Below are 27613 nucleotides of genomic sequence, written 5' to 3'. Positions count from 1 at the left end.
TAGTTAATACAATTAAATGGATTCACACTTTCAGAATAAAATAAATGTCTGAATTGACAAAAAATATATTACAAGACTGTGTACAGAAAGAATACTCTATAAATCTGACATAAAAAAGTTAATTTACTCTCTGTGACAACCAGGTTATTACACAACAATTGTCAAATGTGCACTTTAAATATAAACATATTCAGTTTTACCAGTGAGGTGTATGAGAGTAAAATTGTTTATTTTTTATTTTCCAAAGAGGTTGTTCATTGATTTAACTATATTCATATAAATTTCATATACTGCTGCAATTCCGGCATCAAAAGAGTTAATTATACACAGATGGTAATTATCAAGTTTTAATATATAATCATAATAATTTCAGTTTTGTGAAAAGCATTAAATCAGAGCAATGAAACAAGAGATCATGTGGAACACTCTCCTGTGTTTGACCTAAATCATCATCCACAATCTGACCTGTTTCTGGTCCAGCCTCAGACATAGATTATCAATCCTCACCAATCTGACCCGCTCCACATCCCCGGCATTAAACACACGGTAGATGTGGAAGTTCTCACGCTGTTCCTGTGCAAACTGAATCTGCTGAGAAGAAATCTCAAACACATCCTTATCATCAGTCAAGGTCGTCTTGACCTCTATAAAAGTTTTAACCACACCATCTTCTGTCTGGCGTGATAATTCAAAGTCATAAGGAGTACCCTGCTCGTTCTCCTTGTTACACCACTTAACCTCTATAATGTCTCTATCCCCCTCCTGCTGCTCTAACAGGTACTGATGGACCAGGTGTTCCCCCCAGCGACCTATTTCTTGTAAATTGGACTCATCCAGGTCAAGGTCAAGAGGTATTTCTGGTGTGGCCTTGAGATTGGAACCCTGACATAACTCTTCGTAAGTGTAATCACTAGCTAGTTCTGTCCAAGCAGGGTGATCTGCAATACAAAGTTACAACACCAATGAAAAGTTTTACAAATAATTACTTAACTATTATGACATGTATAAATTTTTATAATACATGTAATAAATCTTGGAAAAATATGAAGAAAGTATGAAACCAAAGGAATTCAAAGATTCTAAAGACATTCAAATGAAAACCAATCAAAATTACATTAAAATTGCTAATTAAATATAAAAGAAAAATCCAGAGTTTCTACTTTTACATGTTTGAATACACTTTTTATTTGTATTTTACCGGTACATACCCATTAGAATTCTCTTAGACTCAGGAACCCTTGGTGACCCCTGACTACTGTCTGTGGGATGCCGTCGTTTTCCCCCCGGCTTGTGGGTCACTGAGCTATCTTCATTTCTGATATTCTCCATATTTCCATGTTCCTGACCTTCTCCGTGATGAACTTTTTCCCCTGTTGTCTCTCTGGGCTGTATTCCTGTATCCTTAGCCTTACTGCTTCCACTAGATGGCACTGTTGTCTGGAGAGAACCCTCTGCTTTGAAACCTGACACTTCCCATCCCTGTTCTTTTTCCTCACCAGGTGGCACTGGTCTCTTGTTTTCTCCCGAGGACTCCGCCTCATTTTCTGATATCTTTCTCTTTGTTCCCTCTACAAAACCAAACATTCAAATGAATGATGAATTCATGTTTTGAAATTTCAGGAAACTGCAACATTTGAAAAAATCCCAAGAAATTAAAAAAAATCTTGATCATGTTCAGTAACCAAACATGATTTCATTAAATTCTGCATGACATTTAATGAAACTGATCACTTTCTATGTAAAATAAGATACATGTATACCAAGTACTATAACAGCAACACTGAATTCACAAAAAGCTATGATTGTTGTGATCTTGATTCCCTCAAATCAACAATTTCTAGACAAGTGGAGAACTACATGTATTTACCACCATCAACACATTCATATACTCACTTCCCTCACTGTCCTGCCTGCTAAGTTTGCTCCCCTCACCACTGCCCTGTCTGCTCCCCTCACCGCCATCCTGCCTATTGTATGACTGTTCCTCTGTCCTCTCATGCACCATGATTCCCCCTCCATAAGATTTATCTCCCTTGACAGTCTCTGTTTCCTCACCACTAGAGGGCTTCCTTTCATCTGTGACCTTAAATTGACTAGGCAGCTCTTTGACACTCTTTACATAATCAGGAGCCTTTGGAGGTGGCCATACTTTAGAATCTGCAGGTTTATCTTCTTTTTCTTTTCTAACTATAATTTAAAGAATCCAAATTATCATTGGGTTGGTAAAGGATGCTTTTTAAATTTAACAATATCAGCATTTTTGGCTCCTCTTTTCATGTACAAATATTTGTATTTACTGAATAAGCTGTCAAAACATTGAAAAGTGCTTGGTACATGTATCAGCAAACTGACTTTTGACATGGCTACTATGGTCAACTTTGATTCTCCACCACTTAACTCCTTATCCTTTAATTGTGTTTCTATTACTACAACTTTATGTTGAACAAACCTTTATTTTGAACTGGTCCCTGTATGTTTGACACTGGTGGCCAAGCTTTCAGGCCCTGATCTCCCTCCTCTGTCTGATTAACATCTGACCTCTTTTCTCCCGATACAGCCTCTTCAGGCCATAGCTCATCTTCTTCTGGGGAAATACAAAAATGTATAGTCTCAGTTTTAACAAATTTTATTGTAATGTACATGTATTTCCCTATGCTATATAGCTATTCAGTGAGGAAAGTGTATATTTGCGATCAGGAAAGAAGGAAAGCAACAGATAGTAGACCTTTCAATGACCATTTTATTGTAAACCAATTTCTATTCGCGTGCGAGAAATATTTGCAAGTTTTGCGACCTACTGTAACTGTTGAATATTAATCCCCGCGAACCATTTATTTTGGTTTGTTTTTGTAGAGAATGTTTCCTCAGTCGCGAAAATTAATCATCATGGATTGATTTCAAACTGACAAGTTGCGAGTAAAAGTTGATGCGAATAATAGTTGGTTTACAGTACTTTAACAACATATTTTTTGTAGCCTTTCTCAATTACCTGGTTCAATAGGCACTGGAACCTGAAAGACTGGTGGAGGAACAGACCAAACAGGTTCATTTGCTGGAAGCTGTTCACAGTCACTCTGTTCCATTATTTCCTCCAGAGTGTGTGGTTCTTTGGTAAGTGCTGTGATTAGCTCATTCAGAAAAGCCCTGCACAGAAAAAGATGTCTTGATGTACAGTCAAGTCAAACTTCATTTAAAAAAAAAATTGGGGTTGGTACAAAATATTCTTTCAACTGAATTGTAAAGAATTACTCTCTCATTCTCATTAAGAAAATCCTGAAATTTAATACAAAAGTATGTATCCCTCTATGATGAGGATTAACAGCTCATGTCAGCCTTTTCTAATAACCTACCCGGTACTTTACCTCAAGTCTTTGGAGCATCTATCATCCGAGTTGGAGAACAACTTGGCAATTTCTTTGTTTATGTCTGGATAACACTCAGTATAATCCCTGTGGAAGTAGAAGGTACTCTCCGTTTGCACACATTTCTCTTTCCTCAAGACAAAAACATCTGGGGTGTGATTCAATGAGTACCTCACTTCCAAACTTTTCACCTGTAATATGTACAAGAAATATAAAGGTAATTCATTTACAGTCAAACCTCATTATCTCGAACTCAATGGGACCAAGAATAAAGAATGATTTCAAAATATTTTATAAACAGTTTTTGAGCGACTAACCTTAAAGAATTGCATGGATGACAGTCGTTGAGATATATTCTGGTTCTGAAGTTCTTGATAGATATCTGGGTAAAACTTGTAGAGGAATCGCTGAAGTACCGGAACTGCTCTGAACACATACAACTGAAGCTCTGAGCATGGTTCAAGCATTTCAGGGATTTCTTGAACAACAGTGCAATCAGATAGCTTCTTCACACCACAAAAGTCATAGAATGGCATCAGTTTATCTCCCAAGTTCCGGTCTATCAAATAATACACAGGTAAATTTACTTATTTCAAATAAAACTACATGTATCAGGCAAATCAAAGTTCAACAGTGAAGACATCGTTTTTGGAAGCAAAATACAAAAGGCAAAGAAGAGTAACTCCTCTGTTAAGCTTCACTACTTGTCTACCTACCTAGCACTGCTGTTCCTCCCCGTTTGGGCTGCGGGGATCTATCCTCCAATACAACAAAGTTGACTTGGTCCTTTTTCTCAAACATTTTTTCTAGCTCCCTATTTTCTGCTATCATGGGGTGCTCCTTAGTACCTACCCATTTATTGCGTGTTGTGGCGAGAATCTTCTGCCCTTCTAATTTCCTAGAGATTGCACACACATTAATAATTAATTGTTATGAGTCTTAATCTGATAGTGGTTAAATGCATAATTCAGCTATTTCTATATAATATCAGCTAGAGCACAAAACCATTACTTACAAATTTCTTAATTTCACTTAGTATTCTGATAAGAAAATCCAAGAAAAAAAATGATCCAGTGAAACAATATTACATACTGAATTATGACATACATGATAATTGATGAATCACTGTATTTTGCTTACTTTTTGAGTGCTACTTTTTCTATCTCCATTACATTCATTCTTGTCTGACCAGTTAGTTGTGATCCATCTGGTCTCAGTTTGCCTCCAATGGTCAGGTACAACTTGAGAGCATCTGACAAAACAGACTTATCAGACAGGCTTAGAACTTGTCCCATCAGCACCAGTAATTCACCATACTCCAACATACTGGGCTCCATGGAAATTCTTCCAGCATTTTGGAATAACATTTTCAGATCATGAAACTGTCCGTAAGTGTCAAAGAGTATGGCTTTCTTGTTTAGCTCTGAATGATAATCCTGAATGATCTCACCATGCTTCACTATGAGTCCCGTTGGGTCAGACCACCAGACTTCCTTACTATTTAACATCCTACCAGCCTGAAGACCTTCTAGTGACCTCTGGTTCATAAAACCAGAACCAGGACCAAACCTTACTGGCATAGGTTTATCTGGCACGAAGATAACTGGGTGATTCTGGAGCAGTTCTTGGGTTTCTATAGGAGGCAGCTGATTACTAAGCCACAAATAGACATTGCTGATGTGATATTTGGTGGTAATGAATATTTTTGGTGTTTGTTCCAAGTCTCTTTTGCCCCAGTCAATCAAGAACTTCTTCAAATCCTGTAATCTTACGCTTTGTTTAATTCGTAAAAACTGTCCAAAAGAACTTTTGGGTGGGATCTGCACATTGATGTAAATTACAGAGTGAGCCAAAAGGTCAGTTATGTCCTTCAATGGTAAATACAAACAAGAAGGCTGCATCATCACCACTTTCTCTGACACAATTATATCTTCATTCTCAACACTCATACAGGTCTGTGATCCTGGCAACCAACTGGAGGTTCTCAAAAGGATGCTAAAGGATGTCTCCATATCCCTCATACGTCCCCCACATTTATTGTATAAGGAGGTGGATGTGAATTTGGAGAAGTGTCTGTCCCAGTTTTCTGCCAGGAGGACACACAGTGTGCTCATCTGCTGGGGATAGGAGGACATCTTACTGTTGTTCTGGATCAGTTCCTGCAGTTCTGTAGAGGACCAGTCCTCAATGTAACTTCCATCTTGTATGGGATCCAGAACCTCTTTAAGTGGAGCCCAAGGAGTTGAAGACTAGATTAAACAGAAAATATGAATTGAATTTGAATTAACTTTAAATATACATGTACAGACAATATTAAGCCACCTCTGGATCTCACTTACGATATCTTCTGCCGATATCTCTACTTTGACCTGCTTTACTGCTATGAAGTCTGTCACCCAAATTTTAATGAAGAAGTCCCGCCATTTCTGGATTTCAATAGGATTTCGGGTGTTCCGAAGGTAAACTGGATCCAATAAAATCCAGTCATATCCTACAAGAAGACATTGCATTTAGATTAATTAAAAAATTAAAAAAAACCTGTAATAAACACTTAAATCTAAAAGAATATTTTGTAGGTATTTATATGATTTTCAAAATTTATAAATAAAAATGATACTGGAGGTTCATATTTCAGTTGTTCAGTTTCCTTTGCCAATACAAGCAATTGTGCAATTCAAAAAAAAAAAATATTCCTACAAATAACATTGTCTTATACCTGGTAACACATCTTGTAGATTGATGTTGTTTTTGTACACTGGTGGGAAGTGTATGGAGCTTTGGGAAGGATTCTGCAGACCTTTGTTGGTTTTTAATATGGCTGACATCCCTAACTCCTCCACATTTATGAGTGAGGGGTCCAGTTCAATCTGCTCTTTTATGTAGATTATGTAACTAATCAGAATGTCGTTCCTCTTGTCCTGGAAACAACAATAATTGTCTAAGAAATTGTCAAGAAATAAATGTTTGTATGTAATCTTGTATCAATTAATTGCCATCAGCACCTTGTAGAAATTATTGAAAATGTTTATGTGCAGTTACAATTATTTATCACTACCATCAATTCAGGAATAAGTTGCAAAAACAAATACATCTACATGTACAGTATACAGGGAAATTTCTGCCCCAGTTTTATTTTTGCCCCCTCTGCCCTCATCATGAATGGGCAAATTTTAAATGAGGCAATACTTTTTCTAAATGAGACTGGGCAAAAATAACACGGAGTAAAAACAACCCTGTATGCGATATTCTTAAATATGTTTTTTTTTAAATATAATTAGTTTTCATGAAAATCTAAAAAAACCTAGGCCAAAGTTATGCCTAAAACTGACCTTCCAGGAGTTTGACTTAAGAATGGGCATGATGTGTTGGCAGATGACTTCCTTGGGGGACAGCTGACATACCCCAATCTTCAGCAGAAGCTTCTGTACTTGAGAATTCACTTCACTGTCAGCAGTAGAAACCAAAAGGGGATGGATCGTGTTCAAATCTTGCTGGAGAATCATCATAGGGTCTATAGGAAGAGAATTTTAATACAAAAGAAACATTAAATACATTTAACATGTTACTAACAAAATTGATCTACACTCAGTTTGAAAGAAGTACACATTATACTTCTTATTATATTAGAATAAGTGAGATAGTGTCAAGATATTTTCCAAAAATGTCTTCTGGGAAGCTTTTCCTCACCATTTTGACTAAATCCTGTATTTTCAGATAGAGGGAAGAAGATGGTGCTGTCACCAGTACACTGTCTCTGGTTGGTGGCCAGGGGTATGATCTTCATGGCCCTCAGAGTATCATACACAGCCTGGTTATCTGAGAACTCATCCAGGCTCCTGTAGACACATGCCATCCATTTAGCTGTCATCAAAACATTGCCATCTGTGCAAAAGAAAAGATGTAGCATTAACCTGATTTTGTTTGTGTGTTTTTAATTTTGTTTTCCAGTGGCCTTATTTTTCTTAAATGGTAAAATCATAGCTGCCATCTTATAAAAGGCAACTATGTATGTTGCATCTCATAAAAGAAACACAGGTGAAAGGTTTTGTGTCTGTACATGTACTGAAACCCCAAATTCTGAACAGTCATAAATTCTTGTAAGCTTTGTTTACCTTTAACAAAACCCTGTAGCTTTAGAACTCCTAGCAAATAGAATAAATAATGCATAGATCTGATAGACGGATAATTGATATCTCTGTATATTTTCGACAAAAAAAAAAGTTCTGGTGAAAGCAGTGCAATGATAAATGCTGTAGAATCATTTTAATCTGTATTGGTCAATGTTCATAGGTAACCAAAATATTACTTGTTTGTGAGGCTGTAATTTTAAGGGTAACTTGTATGTACTGAAGATTCAATAAAATGATAACAAAATAATCCTTTGAGGGAACCTAAATTTGTGGATGGGGGTGACCCATGAAAGTCATGAATATTGTCACAAAAAATTAAGATTCCATAGTAATTTGTACTGCTCTCTTTTATTAAAACTAGTGTTGTCAACCAGTACCCGGTTAACCTGTTAATCATCAAACGGTGCGAATATCGGTTAGTAAAACTGTTACTCAGGTACTCGGATACATTGAATTTTATAAAGTAGATCAGTAGTAAAAGTTTTTTTTGTTTATAACGTCCCCATTTTATTTACCGTTATTTTAACGTTAGTCTCGACCTAGCGTTTTACAAAATGTGATCAATTTGTTTTCATTAGTATTTCACAGATTATCTAATTGATGGCTTTTATTGCCAAGGGGTATACAAGTTTTGAAGGCTTGATTTAATTACAGACCTGTTTACCCATATTGTTGTCTCTCAGTATTTATTATTAGATTTGTCAGTGAGATTTGGCATTTGCCCGTAAGATTTCACTTTCCATCGATTTAACATCTATTACTTGAAAACAACTGCATTTTTGATTACCCAAAACATGGTTTAATAGCAAAGAAAAACATACCTCGCTTTCTTTCGAGGGGTTTTTGTCATTTTTTAAACCACCGCATTTTGGCAAACTGATATCACTTAAGTGTTTAAAATCTTTTTCTTTTTTTATAGCGATTAAAAAGCGTCAAACTGAGAAAGATCATTTCGAAAACTAAATGTGAAAATCCAAACAAACTGATTTCCGTATTTTTATATTGCAAAACTTGAGACATATTTTGGACTCAAAACCAGCACATAATACAGCGAAAACGTAAGAGTAAACAGGTCTGTAATTATAATTACCTCACATAAACCTTTGCTAGTCCGCAGCATGGCCATAGGAACCGGGGGGGGGGGGGGGGGGGGGGGGGGGGGGGGGGGGGGGCACGGGGCACCGTGCCCCGCCAATAATTTTGCCGATATATAGAATACTATACAAAACATAGCTACTATATGCTTGTGGCCCCTCAAAATAATGTCTGATGACCTTTTTTTTTTTTGCTTGTCCCCCTCCCAACTCAACTGAAAATATATGTTTGTGCCCCCTCAAAGTGAAATTGCTTCATATGGGCCTGTGCAGTACAAGATTAAAGAAGATGCCGCCACATGCATCGAAAGCATGGACATTTTTAAAAGAATTGAAATCCGTTTGGTGTAAATTATGTGAAATGGAATTTGCATACATGGGTGGGAGAACTATTATGCTTAACCACCGCAGAGTGAAGTATGACTGTGAAACCAGCGATACATAGAGCGCAAAACAGCCAACGATTACAGGGTGTTCAAGAACAAATTTATTTAGCACATATTGTGTGTTTGTAATTATAAATAAAGTTCATGTGCAGTGCATTTGTGTTTTATATATACCAATATACAAATAAGACATATTTAGAAATTATAATGACAGTACATACAATATATATAAATAATTACAGCCGAGTATATATACCACGAACAAGAATGTTCTGATGTCTAAAGAAAAACCATCTGAGTAACTGGTTACTCGATCGGAAAAGTAAGCGAGTAACCGATTACTAAAAATTGTCTAATTTGACAACACTAATTAAAACCCATGCATCTGTTGTTCCTATCACAACAGGACCTTTAAGCTGTAGTTAATATATATGTTTGGTCTATACCTGTGTCAGTAGTTTCCTGGCTGGCTGACCACTGCTGTAGCAATGATTTCCCTATCAGAAGCAGGTGTTCAGTGTTCAAAGACTCTATACCCAGACTCAGGGTCAGGGAAGAATTTAACATGGCTGCCACATCTCGATGGAGGTAAAACAAATTAAGAGTGTCCTTCAAAAGGTCAGGTGTCACGACCTCTAGGACTAGAGGGTCTTTTACAGTCACAGTCTGTGATGGAATCTTCCATGAACATTTGCCTGGTAATGTAAAGATATTTGTATTATTATCCTCATTTTTTTTTTCAAATTTATGTCCTTTACATGCCTTCAACACATAAATGTACATTAGCAGGAGAAACTTGTGAGCCATCTAATTTACCAAAGGCTTAATTTTGAAAGATTGATCATTAAGGCCATTGCAATAAATATGTTACCCTTGCTGTTGGGTTGAGTGGGGACACACTGTTTGGCCCGGAGTTTCTGAAGAATCTGATTGGCTACAGGTCTGAAGAAATCTATGATTTCATCCTCCACAGGGACAAACTGTAGGAAGGAAGTTACAGCCTCCACGTTTGAGAAGTCAGCATGGTTCTGTAAAATATTCAAAAAGGCTGAAAATATGCGAGTACAAAGGTGATAGCTTTAAAGATGTCAATCAATTTGCATTGTTGTATACTGTAGACAGGGTTGTTTCATCCCCTTATCATTTTGCCTTATCACACTTGCAAATGATTTTGCCCCATTTTAAATTCTCCCACACATGTTATGTTACAGAAATATACATGTTTGAAGTTGTTCTATTTCCGATGTTTATTTGTTCACTTGTAATGAGATGAAAGGGGAGAATATAAAATTGGGTGAAGACTTCCCTTTACAGAGTACGTCATACTTTGAATGCTTCCAAAGCTTCTATAAAAAGGACATGGAGCTCGTTACGAAGCCATTGGTTCCAGGAACTGTCTCGGTCCACATCCTCACGACTGGACGGAACGTCAAAGTCACCTTTAACAAAAATAAAGATATGTGAACTCTGAAGAACATTCATTAAAGGTATTACTGAGAGGTAAAAAATTCTGCTAAGTTATACCCTGGATGATGAAACGGAATCCATAACTTCTCAGAGGTAGAAAAGCAAACACTGGCTGCTTCGGTGGAACAAACTAACAATAAATCAAAGGACTATTAGTGGTTATGTCTTTTTTTGGTATTCTTTAATTCTAATTTTATGGTGAAATAAGCAAAAATACTGGTTTAAGCAAATGGCATATATAACATGGAGATGGTACTTTGCTGTCTTTCTTTTGTCCTGCTGGTCGGAGCGGAAAAGCCAGGGCGATTTCTGTAGATTCCACCTCTACCCCTGATTTGGCCTGTAAGACAATATATTTTTACTCCAAATACAAATATTCAAATACAATAAATATACTTGAACAGAAATAAAGAGAAGTAAAGATGATGGTTTTATTAATAAACATTTTATCAATCAATGGCAAGAATAATTGAAAGAATAAAATGGTTTGTAAGTAAACTGTATATAGATATGATCCTTTTAATTTCTTTTGATTGTAGTTATTTCATTCATTGACCTGCAATGATATTGTGGACGCATCCAGTCGTTTCTTGACCACAAGCCACCTATCCACTTTGCTGTTTTCCACTATCTCCACTACATTATCCCCAAGGTCTCTCCTTCTTATCTCCTGGATAACATCTTCTACTCGATTCTCAATTGTGATCTGTCTCAGGCGATTCAAGAACAGCAGCAAGGAAGGATGGATATCATGAAATCTGGCTGCCAAGGTTCGCATTTGAGATTTCATTGAATCTTTTATTGGTAAAACTATTTTTGTCATCCAACTACAAGAGAAACACCATATACCTTCCATAAAAATCACACAAAGTTGTGTGGAAATTTGAGATTGGAATTTTTTGAACTTCTAACAAGATATGACAATGCTTACCCCTCCCCCTCTTCCCATTTGTCTTCTTCCACCCAGTGTGGGAGGATATAGCCTGTTGGCCCAGACTGAACATCAAATTTGATGTGAAATCCATTTGAGTGGACTTCTGGTTCATCTGTCACCCGGAATACTGACTTGAATCCAATTCCCTTCTGACCTACAGTTATCAATGTAAAACCAACTCCAGAAACTGTGTCATACATACTAGTACACAATTTACAAATTTCATTAATTCCTGTTTCTTTTATCTATAAACCTACCTATATACCCAGCCTTGTGCTTGCCCTTGGTACTCCTTCCCACATCACAAAGGGCACGAATGTTCTTCTCCTGGAAACCTGTCTCATTGTTTAAAATCACCACTCCATCTGGTCTCATTATGAACTGCACAGATGGACAAGTGTTTTTCTGTAGGTCCTCAGGGTAACTGTTGTCATCAGCATTCTGTATCAGTTCTATGAGAAATTACAAATTCATTATGCTTGCCAACTTTGAAATATTTATCCATAATATTAATCCCATCCTTCCAAAAATGAACATGTAACAAATTCTAGTTCCAATCTCAAAAGAATGTAATAAAAAGATGTCAAATTACACTGTAATATTAAAGATTTCAAATTTTTTCTGCAAGAGTAATGGCTGCATGTAAAATTTCTCTAAACTCTGTAATACTAAGCTCTGCTTGTAGCAACTCTTTTCTCTCCTCACCAAGTACAAAGTGGGTGTCCTTGCTGTAGAGATCTTTAGACAACCTGTCCAGACTTCGTCCCAGTCTCTCTTGTTGAACTCTCATCAATTTCTGTCCATCTTCATTTAGCTCCACCCCAATCCCAAACTCCTCCCTCCTAATCTGATTGACAATACCCTGACACGTCTGCTCTACATCAGTCTCCACGGTTACTGTAGATGCTGCCTCCTCCATGTTGTTGTCTGGAGACAGAAGATCAATGACTGTGTCCTCAGACTTAACAGTTAGATCTGAAAATAGTTAAAGATATATGTATATATTCTTATTTATCAGGGATACATCACTACCATTTAGATTTTCATCATTCACACTTTATATTTTATTGTTAATTTTCTTTTCAGAATATTCTGTTTTCATATTTGGTCACATTTGATACACTTTTGTCTAATTTATGATTACCCTAAAATATAAACTGGATTTCTATAAATGATAATGTATAAACATTGAAAACATTCATTTGTGAGTATGCAAAAGACCCATTGACCTAAAACTGCAATATAATCTTATTAGGCTAAAATCACAAGGTTCAAATGAGTAACATGGCAGTATATGCCTTGCACTGAACAAGTAGAAACTGTGAAAAGTTTACAGACAGCTGGAAAGATAAATGCCAGACAAACTTTGATCAAAATAACTCAGTTAAGCCTTCATCTCTGGTGAACTAAAAATTCAATTCTGTATCTGCCTAAAAATCTAATCAGATGAACATGTACCAATGCTGGCCTCGTTCATTTGTGCATCTTCTTTAACATCATCTTCAATCTCTGTGCACTCATCCACCACAATCATCTCCTCTTCCTCCTGAACTTTGACCTCAGTCTCCAACTCCACATCTGACAAGTAGGATGTGGAAGAAGAGTCTTCCTCACCTTCACTATCTTCAATAATCTGCAAGAAAAAAGCTTGTAAAAGCATACCTTGGCAATTGACAAATGAATTTGACTAAGGTCTGCAAACTCTTCTCTTTCTCACCTCAGGCTCATCCTTGAAGAACTCTTCGGCAACCTCTGGGGCCACCTCTTGTAGAGAAGAGGGCATTGGTTGACAGCGAACCTGAATACTGTCCATCCACTCAGCCACGCCAAGGAGACAGCCCAGCTGCTGGAGGCGGCTTAACTGGGTCAAGGTCACACATGACTGGAGGAGCATGGTCTTTGATTTTGATTGTCCTATCACCTGACCAAGTGGGTCCAGGAACATCTGAAAAATAAAAAGAAAGTCCGAAGCTTCACTTATTTTTTTTTGATTTATTATCTAGTCTTACATGTAAATAAACCAAAAGAAAATTGTCGATATTTTGACCATTTCAAACTAGAACTGTCCAAAAGGGACAAATACCCCCCGCTGGGTTTTTCAGAGGTGCCAAATCACTAACATTTTATGGATCTAAGAGGTGTTCACAATTTTCTTATAAACATTTAGAGTGAAAAACTAATTATATTTTTTAATGAATGAAACCAAGGAACAACCGAATAAAACATCAATACCAATACATTGTAATTACATTGTTTTTTTAATACACTGAAAAAATAAATTGCAACTATCTGTCATCTGTCATCTTTTTGAGACATGACACTCTGCAAATTGATTGTTGAAAAAAAATCAATTAATTACAAAATCAAATTAATCTTGATAACTTTATATCAAATTCATTTTAAAAATAAAAGGCTGGTCATCCAGTAACTATGTACTGACAGACAATAAATTACAATTAAGAGAATTAAAGAACAGATATCTTTAAATTCCCAGGAGATATAGATAACACATGCTTGATCAGAGATGCCCCAACAACTTCCTGCACTGAACTCATTAATTAATCTTTAACTGGATGATGTCCACTCATTACTCCCAAGGGACAAATGGATTTACACTATCTGCTGTATAATGTAAAAATTGTTTTTAATGACTTGATGATTTCTTTTTTGTTTTAATGAATAGTTTTAAGCTGTAGTTCACATTTTTGTACAGATATTCTAGATTCTATGTCTCAAACCTTAGAAATAAACCCAAAATGACTAAGTCAATAAAAATGAAAAAAAAAAACAACTGTAAAATGCAGAAAAATTATCAAATAATGTTGAAAATACCAGGTGCACATCTTCATATGGTAAATAATGAGTGTACAAATTTTCAAACAATTCTATGAAATAGTCTTTGAGAAAAGGTCAGGACAAAACCACATAATAAAAATGAAAAAAACACCTGTAAAATGCAGAAAATTATTCAATCATGATGAAAATACCAGGTGCACACCTTCATATGGTGAATAATAAGTGTACAAATTTTCAGACAATTCTATGCAACAGTTTTCAAGAAACTCTCTGGACAAAATCTTGTCTACAGACAGACGGACATGGTGATTCCAATATACCCCCCCTAAACTTCGTTTGCGGGGGGTATGATTATATTTTCATATTTTTATAATGTGTGTAACTTGAAGCAAAGTTATCAAGTTCCAGACAATAATAGTGCAGCTAGTACCTGTGAAGCCAAAACAGAGCAGGTTTTGACAGGTAAAATTGACAAACAGTCCAGAACAAAGTGTACAGCAGTTTCTGCAGGCTGGCAACTAGATGGTGCCCCTAAAAGATAGAATCAGATTTAAATCAACTCACAAGCATTTCAAATTACTCCATGACAATAAAACAATCATAATTCTGCCATACCTGGCACATTGTCTTTTGAGGCTTCCCCATGCATTTTGAACAGTTCCTCCCTCACATGATTAGCAAGCAGAGCTACAGGGGTGTTCTCAACACCTTTATTCTGGATCACCATTGACATGAGGTGTCCACTTACATCACGAGCTATTCTGTTATGGAGGGCCACACAAAATTTTTCTGGGGAAGAGCTACTTAAAAGCTTCAGGTATTGACCAGGGGAGCTCTCCAATGCTATAAAATCTGTGTTCATGATCTTGGATCCACCTGAAAATACAGAACAATTTCGTTCGATCATTTTGGATTAAATTTAAACTTATTCACGAGTGAAAGGACATCTTTTTGTAATCTATTATGTACATTTTTCTATAAGTATTGAATGTAACCAGTCCCTGCATTTAATATTTGGTATATTTACATACCCTCTACTGGCCAAGATTGGCATTCTCCATACTTTTGAATAAAGTCCCTTAACTTCCCTAGCTGTGGTTCAAACACAAGAGACCACTGACTCCAATCAGCCATGTTTTCCAATAGAGGACAATTATTCAAACAGGCAAGGGCTGCTTCCTTTGTCTGGTGTCCTAAAATTCCAGTCTGACCTTTCACCTCAAAACTACACATAAGGAAAATGCAAAAAATACAATGATGCAATATAGAGTTTTGTATGTTATATCCAAAATCTTAGATTTCTGGAAAAAATATTTTTTTATTAAGTAATATCATACTGTATTTTATTAAACAATATCCTAATCAAGTTTGTATAATGCAGTGGTAATCTCAAAAATTTCTACATGAAAGCAAGTTACCTTTCTGGTGGAATAACAGCAGCCTCATACACAACACAGTGTTGATTGGACACATGTTTCCCTGGCCTATCAGCTAAACCAATCAAACGTGATGACGTCCCATGTCCCAGTTGTTTGACCTCCTTCACAGAGAACTGGTGACATAATGCTTGCTGAATCTTTTCCTCCTAAAAAGAACCATAATAACTCTGTTTTTAAACTAGATCGACCTCGTTATTTATTGTACATATACAGTGTAATGCGATACAATAATCACATATTCATGTTTATGCCAAGAAGTGTTCACATACAAGGGGCATTTCAAAAGTTCTGGCAACTGGTATATACAATTTTAACTACGTTACGGATTAAAATGACTCTGATACCACTGTAAAGCTTAGGCAAATATGCATTAGTAGTGACGTCATTTTACATTCAAAATGACGTATAGGTCTGCTAAAATGATGTCATAATTAGGTATACTCTGTATACTGGGCATAAAAATGACTGATAAGGAGAACAATTTTTTGTTGAGCAAAGAGCGTATTGCAAAATTTGCTCATTGCTTGGCTTTACGGCAACAGAAATATAAGCCGATTTAGATGTAGTATATAGAGAGCATGCTCTTTCATATCGAGCAATAGCAAGATGGGTATAGTTCAATTTAAAGAGGGTAGAAAATCAATTGAAGATGACCCCCGTGGGGCGTCCAGTTTGTGCATATGGCGAAAAAGAAATCGTCGCTGTTCAAAATACGATAGCTGATGATGCTAGATATACAGTTGAGGAAATAGCAGACTTAACTAACATTAATTCGTCAGCAGTTTTTCGTATTTTAAAGGAAAACTTAAAGCTTAGGAAAGTCTGTGCTAGATGGGTGCCGCATCTTCTCTCGGAAGAGCAAAAGTGCATCCAGGTAGAAATGGCTTCACTGTTACTAACAATTTATGAAGACTGTGACCAAAGGCGAATAAATGAGATTTTAACCGGTGATGAAACATGGATATATTTTTTTGAAGCGGAAACTAAGCTCAATAATAAAGTTTGGATCGGTGAAAATGATACAAAGCCTCAAATTACACGCAGAAACCGGTCTGTCTGGAGAGTAATGTATGCCTTATTATTTTTTATTCTAAAGGCCCTGTTGCTCAAGTTCTGGTTCCAGAACTCAGCAGTGTTACTGGTCAATTTTATGCAGAGAATGTCTTGTCTCAGGTTGTAGAGCACTATAAAACGACCCGACCAACAACCAGTACTAGAGGAATTAAGCTCCTCCATGACAACGCACCTGCCCATAGATAAGAGGTAGTAACCAAATATTTAAAGGAAAATGGTATTGCCGTTTTACCACATCCACCCTATAGTCCTGACCTAGCTCCATGCAATTTTTGGTTGAATGCCGTTATCAAAGAAGCCCTCCGAGGACGGCAATTTGAAAGTCGTCATGCAGTCGGAAGTGCCGTATTCCAGTGTATGAAGCGTATACCGAAAGAGGACTATAGGGCAGCACTTTCCACGTGGATTTCAAGACTGAAAAAGTGTGTCCAGGTCAACGGAGACTATTTTGAGGGATTGATATAATTTAATTTATGATAATGACGCTCATTAATTTACCGCACACCAGTTGCCAGAACTTTTGAAATGCCCCTCGTATATAGACATCAATATAATACAGAAATATGTATATAGAAACTCAATGTTGTTTCTTTGAACAGCACTTTTTTGAAGTATTAGTGTTTGTACCTTTGACCTTTACCTCTGACCTTAACCTCTAAATGTGGTCACAAAAGAAGTCTCTATCTAATATTATGACCTAGGTCACATTTGTAATACATCGACATATAAATAAAAAGTCCTACTACAAAAGGTCCTTTACCTATTTTTCAAAGGCATAAAAATATTAAGAATTGAGATACTGCAACTACTTCGCTATTCAATGATATACCATGTACACTTTGTACATATGTTTGATTGCTAGATGGGCACACAAAGCATACTGAGATATTTTTATTCCTTCCATGTAGATTTTTTAAATAAATTTTATTCTCTAGGTACCTGTGAGGTGTTACTCTGTTTGCACTGGTGGATGAACTCAAGAATGTGAGTGAGGGAAGGGAGATATCCCCCTGCAACATCACCATGTCCTCCCCCTGTCCCTAAACTGGTGCCTCCACAGTCATCTAGTTCCTTTAAAGTGTCAAAAATTTATAAAAGTAATTAAAGTACTGATATAAATTTATTTTGGTACATGTACTTGTCACAACAAAAAGTATTATTTTTTTATATCATAAATCCAGCATTGCATGTAATAATAATAAATGCATGATAAAAGTGTTTTACTTGTTTGGTCTCTTGTATGAGAAATTCCAGGAATCGACCATATCCCATTGCCAGAAATGATTCAAATTCAAAATGATCTGTAATTCTTTCCTCGATGTGGTCCAGATGTTTTAATGTAAGTGCTCCATGGTTCTGACATTTGTCAAGGAAAGTCTTTAGAAGTTTAATGATGGACTCTAGACAAAACAAGAAAAAAATCAACTCACATCATCATCTTTCCCCTAGAACACATTATGAGATTATTCATATTATTGGAAGTATCTATATACTTCAATCTATATCATTTTTTATTGGGCCCAGTCAGAAGCATTCCTTACCTTTCGTTGGAGGGGGTTTCTTTTTCACAGTAACAGGCACCTCCTTTGGTTTGGTGGTTGCCTCAGTCAGAAACTGTCTGTGTATTGTCTCCACCTCAGTGCGACTGATACAGATTGCTATGTGAAAGAGATTCCGACCAAAACTATCTGTAGTGACTGCTTGAAGGAAAGCATTAATGGCCTCTGTAAACCTGGTGAAGGTTCGTTTCTCCGCTTTGTTTGCAGGGGCCTCCACTGAGCTACACAAGGTTCGATATTTATCAAAGATCTCCTTCAGGGCCTCAGTGGGCCGGATCTTAAGGTAGTGCTCCCTAATCTATCATAGAGAACAAAAGCTCATCACTTAAAATAATCTTCTTAAAGTTAGTTAGCAATACTAATCATTACTGTAACAGTATGGTACATGGTATACAGATTTAAAAAAATTCAACAGATGTCACAGAAATTCTATTCTGTAAAGCCAAGAAACCAAATTCAGAGTCATGTCTCTTTCATGTTTCATTGAAAAACATGTCAAATAAACCTTCATCTCTGTGTAAATGACAATGGTCATGACATGGAACATTCTAGGAAAATGAATAACTTTGAATAATAAAATAATAATGGAAAGAAATTACCTGTCCTTGTCCATCTCTTTTGTTCATGAGGACTGCCCTGAATCTGTGGAACACTTGCTCTATCTCTTGTTTCAGAGTTTCCTTTGTATCCTCTGTGACTTTTCTTCGAGTCCCAGCAGCATCTCTCTGAGATTTCTTTAAGACCTGCCAATAAAATTAAATGTTGTTACAACAGAGATGTCAACTAGATGGAAGCAATAAAACCTGTGACATTCTATTTAGTAATATACATGTATTAATGTACATGTGCAGGGGATTTCAAACATTGAAGTGAGCCATCTTAGATACATTTTTTTTTTTATTATTATTTAGAAAAGTAATTCAGTCAGTTCATTACCATCTTTAAAAACTTTTTTGTTTCCCATTTGATATGCAATATCCCCTTACAAACTGGTATAGCCACATGCCAAGAAAAATTTACCTGCATGGCTAGAGGTAAGCTGCGAATTCGGACTCCAAGGATGTAAGCATTCTCCACTCTATACGTCTCCACCAAGTACTCCATGAAGTGTTCCAACTCAAGCTTGGTGTTCCATCTCTGATATTTATTCAAGTAGTTCCGTAGATTCTCAAAAATATCAGAGGTAGTAATTTCCGGAATATCAGCCATATCTGTAGGAAACTTGAAGTTGTTATAAATGATTGGCAGTCTTTGGAGGGGACCAACTTGTAAAGCAGCAAAGCTGTCCTTATCTGGAGCAAATTCAGCCATGCACATCTTCAGTTCATGAAGTGTGCATATGGATCGTGTGTTCAGAAAGGCTTGTATGTATGCATTAATCTTGCAGAGCATCCTGTTATGTTCAAATAGACAGGGTATCTGGTTGGCATAACGCCAGTGACCCAGCTCCCCAATGGTTCTTCTACCAAGTCTTTGTAACATCAAACTTTCCACCCTTTCCACACTGACATGCTCTTCTGCTTCAGCAAGGGCCTCAATGCACTCCTTGGCAACATTTTCAATTTGGTCCTTACTGAAACGACCATACCTGTCATTATTCCACACCCTTGGTAGATGGGTTTCCTTTTCTTCAAATTTCCGAAGACTAATTGGTCTGATCACCAGTTGGCAAACTGCCAAGGAAGAATCCTGTGATGGGGCACTAGGCAGAACAAATGCTGGTGTTTGCTGGAGTTGAGAGTAAGCAGACTGCATCTGAAAGTCTCCAGGGTGGCCTCTTATTCTTGGTGTAGGGTGAGAGGGTAAAAGAGGGATAAAACCAGAAGAACTCTGGTCCCTAGTCAAATCCACAAGGCTACCCCGAGTTGAGGATGGTTCATCCTTTGTTAGATCTATCACTGGGGTGCTACTTCCTGATGACCCAGGGGTCAGTTGACTCCTCCCACTTGGTGCTTTTTTAATAAGTCGAATATAGGGAATTCCATTATTATCTTGAACTTCTTCGATTACATCAGTGAACAGGTCTAAAACCTTGGTTAGCTGTGAAAGTCCCACTTGTACCTTGTTTGGCTGTTGTTTGAATTCCTGATGATAGTATCGCCAGATTTCACTCTTTTTGATGCCCTTTGGATGATGAGTCAACAAGCTCACAATATTTTTCTTAACCATTGAACGTGTCTGCTCTATTTTGGTTTTATGTTCATCTTTTTCCATTTTGACTGTTGAAGCTTGAATGCTAGAGTCCTCAGATTCTTCACTTTCTGATTCACTCTCTGATTCACTGCTGGAGGACACTACACAGGGTTCTTCAGGATTCCTGCCCACTGCAAAACTGGACTGTTTTGCCTGGGTCAAAAACTGGCCAACAGCAGCTGAGATATTTGTCTGTAATGTGTTAAGTTGTGGCCTTGCAATGCCTCCCATCATCAGCGGTTGTGGCATCAAAGAAGGTCCTGCCCTTAGCTGTTGTGTAGGTTGTATGATTGGGATACTTGCTTGGGCTATAAGTGGTTGTCCAATTGAGTAGGCTAAGCTTGGAGTGGGTAACGGGAGAGATAATTGCTGAACACTTGGTGTTACTGAAGGACTACTGGCAGGTTGTGATCTACTGTACAGTGCCTAAATCCAATAAAAAAGATAAAGATTATCTTCTCTTTTAAGCAGACACTTGCATTGAATCACCTTATTAAATTCTTAAAAGTAGTACATGTAATTTCTTTTATTCCATTGACCTGAATATATATCTGCCACGAACCTGCCTGACCACTATAAATTTAAAACTTGAATCAAAAGGCAGTTGGAACCATAGACTTGGACATGTCCCTGGTATTTTAAGATAGTGAAGTTCAAATATCAATATTTACATTTGCTCTGTTCTTCTACTAAGCCAACTGTGAAATTGATTTGAAAGTCATTTTTGTGTATACTCACGCGTAGAAATATACACAGTGAAACTCGCCCTAAAGTGACGTCACAATGAGGCTACAGAGACGTTAATAAAAATGTAACGATATAGGACAGCAAGAAATTCAAACATTGAGTATATTATTGGTGCTTTTAAACTTGTAAAATGTAAATATAAGGAATGTTTTTTAAGTTTAGTGTGAATTATTGGTGTGTAAATCACACAGACTTGTCACGTAGGCATATTTCATGAAGCGCGCTAGCGCTTCATGAAAAATATGCCTACGTGCAAGTCTGTGTGATTTACACACCAATAACTCACACAAAACTTAAAAACATTCCTTAAATAAATATACATGTATAAGAAAGATTATTACTCACTTCATCAGTTGACCTGCCTCCACTGCTTGTACTTTCTGTAGTTTTCATTGTTTTTTTCACTTCTTTTGCTTGTGTATGATTTTCTTCAGACTCTGATGATGATATTTTATCTATCTGTACATCTGGTGGATCTTCTCCAGCTGGAATATACCCCTCAATAAGACGAATCGTGGGACGTCCTTTCTCCATCACTTCATAGATCATGTCACCAAAATCTGCCAGAAGGTTGTGCATTTTCCCTGTGCCATAAAACGCAGCACTGATCTTCTCAACCTTGCTGCTATAAATGTTCCATAGATGTGCTTTTGGAATGCCATCAGGTTCCCTCTCCTTTAGTAACTTGTACAAATTCTGCTTTAGTTTCTGTCTCCTTTTGGTGAACTTATTTTCAGCCATTTTTCACCTTCTACAATATATTCAACAAAAATGCAAATTGATTTTCTTTACAACTTAATCTTAACTTTATATCCAGAACAAGTAAATATCAAATGAATGAATTAAGTGAAAATTACTAATATATTGTTGTGTTATTCCATTTTTTAAATCAATCCCTTGAATATGTCTGAAATACCTAACACTGGTTAATAAATCAGTAATTATATGTTGATGCATTTCTAATAAGTGTTACGGAATCAAAGTTGTGTTCACCAATATGATAAATCTTTCTCGTAATTGTCCTTACAGTAGTATTTTACAACCAGGAAGTTAAATGTCATATGTTTTCTGTCAACTAACAGGAAAAAACATCAATACTTAAACAGAAACACAGTCATATTGGTTGTGTTCATATCAGTTTACCATTTTTATAAGCTTATGATTTAATTATATTAATTTCAACAAAATCAGCAGTCAGTACTTACGTGGACATAAACTTCCATACCTGTATTTTATTGATATGAATTATGAAGCTTTATTTATATATATTACCTACTTTCTATTTTATTTTCCAAGAACTCCTATACTGATTAGAATTATTTTTAGCTTCTTGCAATTTATAAAAACTGATCTGAAAAACCCTGATTATCAACCTGGGCTGTGATTTGAAAAAAGTGTAGAAACGTAAACAACATGTAGGAAATTAGGCCTAATATTAAGATACGTACTAGAGCAAAAAATCCTCACAATACCTTAGAGTCTCGAATACAAGCATATAGTTTTGTTTGCTTGTATGTTAACTGACTTTAGGTAGCTGTTAGACCTTGTTGAAAAAGAAAATTACAAGAAATACACTTTCATGTACCCACAAACATTAACTCTAAAAGCACGTTTAAAACATATACAGAATGTTTTGCTACAACGCTTATCATGCGTACTGAAAATAGATTAACAAATGACAAAGTACAATATACTTACGTGTTAAATTATTATATCTATGTGTTCTAAATTTTATGTTTATTTTTTAGTCATTTTTTTTTCAATTCTGTTTACTTAATGTTATATATTTAGCGTATTTATATCATATAAGCTCATTCAGCGAACACAAATATGAAAGTGAAAGTAGAATGGCGCAAAAAAGAGAAGATATGGAAGCCTAAAAGGGTAACTATTTAGCTCACCTGAGCAGAATTTTCTGATCAAAAGGACAAGTGCATTTAAGCAATGCTTCATGGGCCCTTTTTCAGTGACGTTTTACTTTAGAATATATTACCAAATTGTTCTTTTTTGGTAATAGTTAAACACAAGTGGATATTTCTAATTAAAATCACGTTAAAACATCATCTAAATCAGCATGGATTTGAAACAAATGAAGATTTTTTAAGCCTATAACTACCCCAAATCCGGAAAAGTCGTACCGATCCTATTTTGAGTTTCATTTATTTAAATCAAGGGGAGGAGACATTTAAATCGGACACTTGAACAATCTGATGGTGGATCATTGACGGGCGCGTTTGCCGAATGATACTTCTTGAGCTTTTTTTTACCTGAGAAAAAATGAAGTTGTATAGATGCCTGTAGCCAGAGTGATCAAACTAAGAACTTTGCACGCTTGCATTTGAAATAACAGAATAAGTATTACCATTTGTTCCTTTAAATTTTAAAATGAAAAAAGTGTATTTAGGTGGCTTTCAATACCGATACCATTCTTGCATGAATGTTAAAAATGTTTGACACTTTTATGTATGATCATGACATTTTAACGACACTAAACTCTCCTAACCCTCCCGTGTTCTTAAAACCAAATACATACAAACTTACGACTTATATAATGATGGCTCTAAATTCGCTCTTGAGTACATCTTGGAGGACAAATAAAGAATTCTGTAGACACCTTTTTTTCCTTAGATTTCTTTATGTGTATTTGAAGTTTTGACTCTAAATAGGACAAAAAAAAGTTTGAATAGATAATCAAGTCAAAAATAAATATTTTATTAATGTTTGAAATATGTGTCACGTAACACATGACAGACATATAACGTAACATGACAGACGTATGATAAAACGTGACGTGATTAAATTACATTTCTGATGCTTAGCAATACAAATAATCTGTAAAAAATAAAATTAAACAATTCCTTTAACAATGCAAACATTTTTTTTCACTCTTATTTAGAAGAAAAAAGATTTTTAAGCTACATTTGATGCACAAACTGATGATCGTAACACTGACAGACTCCTTTACTTAGCCAGCCAAATAAACCATAAACTTTCATTATTTTATCAAAAAGATAATGTTGCCGTAAGAAATGGACATTATTCAAATTTTGATTCCTTATAGATTTTAAATTTGAATTTTTAAAAAATAAATCTCTGCTATACGCTTTGTAACATACAAAATTTCCACCATGTCTGTCATGTTACGATATTTCTTGAGCAATATCTGTTTGAAACGAGCCAATAAAATTTATCATTCAAAGTTTATCTTTTATTCTTGGAAATTATAATACACCAGACATTATTATTTATGAAAATACTAATGAAATTTTAAAAAATAAATTATTGCATATAGATCAAACCTATATCGTAACATGTACGGATGCACGTAACCCTGACAGACTCATTTTAAAAACTGCGAGAAAACAACTACAAAATTGTATTGTTTAAGTTATAAAGACAAATTTTGCCTTGTAATACACTAATATTCTTAAATAAAAATACTTTTTGGTTTAATTCATTGAACGTATAAATCTGAATGCACCCGTTTGATTCACGTAACATGAACAGACATTCGTTTTGTCCGTCATCGTTACGATAGTATTCAGGTAATGTCTGTCAATCGGTACGTTATGTAAGAAATGTCAAATTTTAAGTGTTTATGTAGTGATGAAGAGCGTGCAAGTTCATTTTTTTTTTTAAATCCAAAATACACCTACTAGCTGACAATATTTGATGATATGTGTTTAAAATCTAGGGTAAAGACAACTTATATTTTCATGAACGTAACATACTTCGTGTAACGTAACACTTGACAGACAAACGTTCGTGGCTTCTCGGGCTCTCTCTGTAGCTCTTCTTTTCGAAATGTAAACACATTTGCATAGAACACTGGAGAAAATTTAAATATTCATAACCTTTAAGTCAAATGTATAAGAAGAAGCATCTCCGAGCTCCATTCTTAAAATAGAACGTAACGCCCACTTGCCATGACAGACACAGGAAGCATCCCACAGATTTGTTAATTTCTAAGCACACGTGCTTTTCTGTTGAATCTGCGATCACTTAATTGATAAACAGGTAAATTTTCTATCAGTAGACAAGAAAGATAAAATAGTTTGCATAAACAATGGCCCATTTTATAACAATGTACCCGGTGTATTGAGTCTGACAGACGTTACGTTCAAAATATGAGAAGAAATAAATTCCAATTTTTCTTTTATTTTAGACATAATGTGCATTAAAATACTTTTGTATGTTAATTTTATCCTTCTTAAACAGTAGTGAATGAAGATATTCTGTGTACAAGGTATTATCGCCGTATATTTGACTTTTATTTTGACATGGTTGAAAATGTCCCCCTACACATGCGTAATTCTAGTGGAATTATCAAATTCATTTCAAGAAAAAAAAAGTAAGTTGATGAAAAAATCTGCTCATTTTATCTTTTTTATATATTTGCAATATACTTTTCAATATAAAACATTTCTTATTTCAATTTTTTAAATAATTTATTTTATATTCCTCTTGTTAAAATCATAGGTCAAGATGTACTCAAGAGCGAATTTAGAGCCTGATACAAAACGTAGCTATCTTTTACAGTGAGCACCTTTGAGGAATGTTTACCCGGGTAGAACTCACGTGGCTACCGGTATTTTAAATAATTTATTCCACGGGTGGGTTCAACATAGGTCATACAGGTAAATAGCTGTCACTTGCTATAGGAAAAACATTCAACTTTTCATACATTTTTAATGTTTTAAGTACAAGCCTAATCTTGTACAAATTTCCTACTTTCACACAAGTTTTATAAATGTATAATGCGCTTTTTGTCATTCGCACAAGTTTGTACAACGTTAGGCTGACAGTAAACAAAAGCTTTGAAATGATTGACCGTCCTCGATTTACTACAGAAAATCACGAATGTCGGCTGACCCCTACCACATTGTATGGTTTTGCTCTTTGTATATTCATGAATTTCGGCGATAAAATTTGTTGAATCTTATATATGGTTTAGATATCAATTAATGATCTGAGATGAAAAATTATGCTTAATTTGAATCTTCATTTTTTCACATTTTACCCGGGCCCATAAGTGCACTTGTTCTTTGTCCGATGTATAATGTCATTGTTGGCCTTTATTGTAAACTTATCACGTTGTCATTTTTTTCTCCAGAATCACTGGGCCAATTTCAACCACACTTGGTAGCCATAAAGAATCCTTGGGTGAAGGGGATTCAAATCTACTTAATTAAAGGGCCACACTCTTTCAAGTGGAGATAATTCCAAAAATAGCAACAAATTGACAGACTGAAGTTTGTTCAAATCATGGCCCCAAAGGTATGCTGTATGGGCAATGGAAGAGATCAAAGATTTACATAAGAAATAATTAAGGTATCATATTAATTAATGTATTTACATCCCGATAAAAGTTTTAAAATGATACCTTAATTATTACTTCTTTTGTGACTAATTAATAGCAAATATTTGCGTACTTTAGTTTTAAACCCATGAAATGAATTATTTTTTACATATCAGCAGTATAGATTAAATGTGCATGTTGAACACATCGACCACCTATGACGTCATAGAGAATTTAATAAGATGAATTTATGGTCATGTGACAAACCTGTTAATACACAGGCTTAAAGTCAAGATCTAGTAAATGAGTTTAGACTTTCTTCTTGGTGCTAGATTCATTATGATGTCATAATTGAATTAAACTTAATTTTTCCCGTACTTTACAGCTTCAATAGAATTATGAAGAAAAGAAAGCAAGCTTTCATGGATTTCTATTTGAAATCATGTCAAATGTAACCCCGATACTCTTATTCCATTTAATATAATTTTAAAGTAGAGATCAAGAAGATATGAAAAACCGTTTTCTGAGAGACTGTAGGCAATATTGATACATTTCCTTTGTCTGAGATGGAGAGAAGTCCCATTTTTATACCAGACTTTATTCATTTTTCATTGAAAATGGGCAGTTTTTCCGATGAGTTTATCCTAAAATTATGTCTGGATACACCTAATTTTACCAAGCTATATTCGTAAAGGATCATTAAAAGAATGTGTATCTCAAATTTGATGTCACATGAACGTAAGATTACATATATAATGTATTGCTTTCTCCATAAATGCTTTTCTGAAGGTTTATTTATGCATCCATGGTTGAAATGTATAAGAGATATTTTGAATTCATGTGGTCTCTCTTATGTGTGGATGAATCAAAATTTTTCTAGTATTTCATGGTTAAAATCTATTGTGAAAGAAACATTGTTAAGTCAATTTTTACAAGACTGGCATATGAGCATAGAAAATTCACCTAAATGTTTAAATTACAGGATTTTTAAAAACAATTTTGGACGAGAAATGTACCTAAGTAAACTCCCAAAAGATTTAAGAATTATATTGACAAAATTTAGAATTTGTAACCACAAACTTCCAATTGAAGCTGGTAGATGGACTAATACTGATAGATCTTTAAGAATATGT

General features: G+C 35.5%; 1 protein-coding gene across 1 annotated transcript; it reads right to left on the bottom strand.

The window, feature by feature from the left end:
* LOC133204972 (uncharacterized) lies at positions 1-21931 on the bottom strand. The gene is made up of 34 exons (XM_061340712.1): positions 21527-21931; positions 19262-20860; positions 18841-18984; positions 18224-18539; positions 17907-18082; positions 17622-17753; positions 15588-15754; positions 15201-15394; positions 14785-15045; positions 14600-14700; positions 13091-13318; positions 12832-13006; positions 12079-12348; positions 11631-11825; positions 11371-11527; positions 10996-11266; positions 10696-10779; positions 10497-10569; positions 10299-10411; positions 9844-10000; positions 9419-9667; positions 7050-7244; positions 6692-6873; positions 6079-6280; positions 5702-5853; positions 4503-5611; positions 4079-4260; positions 3680-3921; positions 3363-3553; positions 2990-3144; positions 2450-2584; positions 1894-2187; positions 1209-1568; positions 1-938 (listed from the first exon to the last, which is right to left on the bottom strand). The coding sequence occupies exons 1-34, from the start codon at positions 21920-21922 to the stop codon at positions 442-444; spliced, it is 9354 nt and encodes a 3117-aa protein (XP_061196696.1). The 5' UTR covers positions 21923-21931; the 3' UTR covers positions 1-441.
* Between the last annotated feature and the right edge of the window lie 5682 nt (positions 21932-27613).

Source organism: Saccostrea echinata, unplaced genomic scaffold (assembly GCF_033153115.1).
Source record: "Saccostrea echinata isolate AGI-Se365-2 ecotype Australia unplaced genomic scaffold, CSIRO_AGI_Sech_v1 ptg000054l, whole genome shotgun sequence".
NCBI classification, from domain to species: Eukaryota; Metazoa; Mollusca; class Bivalvia; order Ostreida; family Ostreidae; genus Saccostrea; species Saccostrea echinata.
Note: the sequence above shows the minus strand (reverse complement) of the source record. Positions and strands in the feature narration are given on the sequence as shown.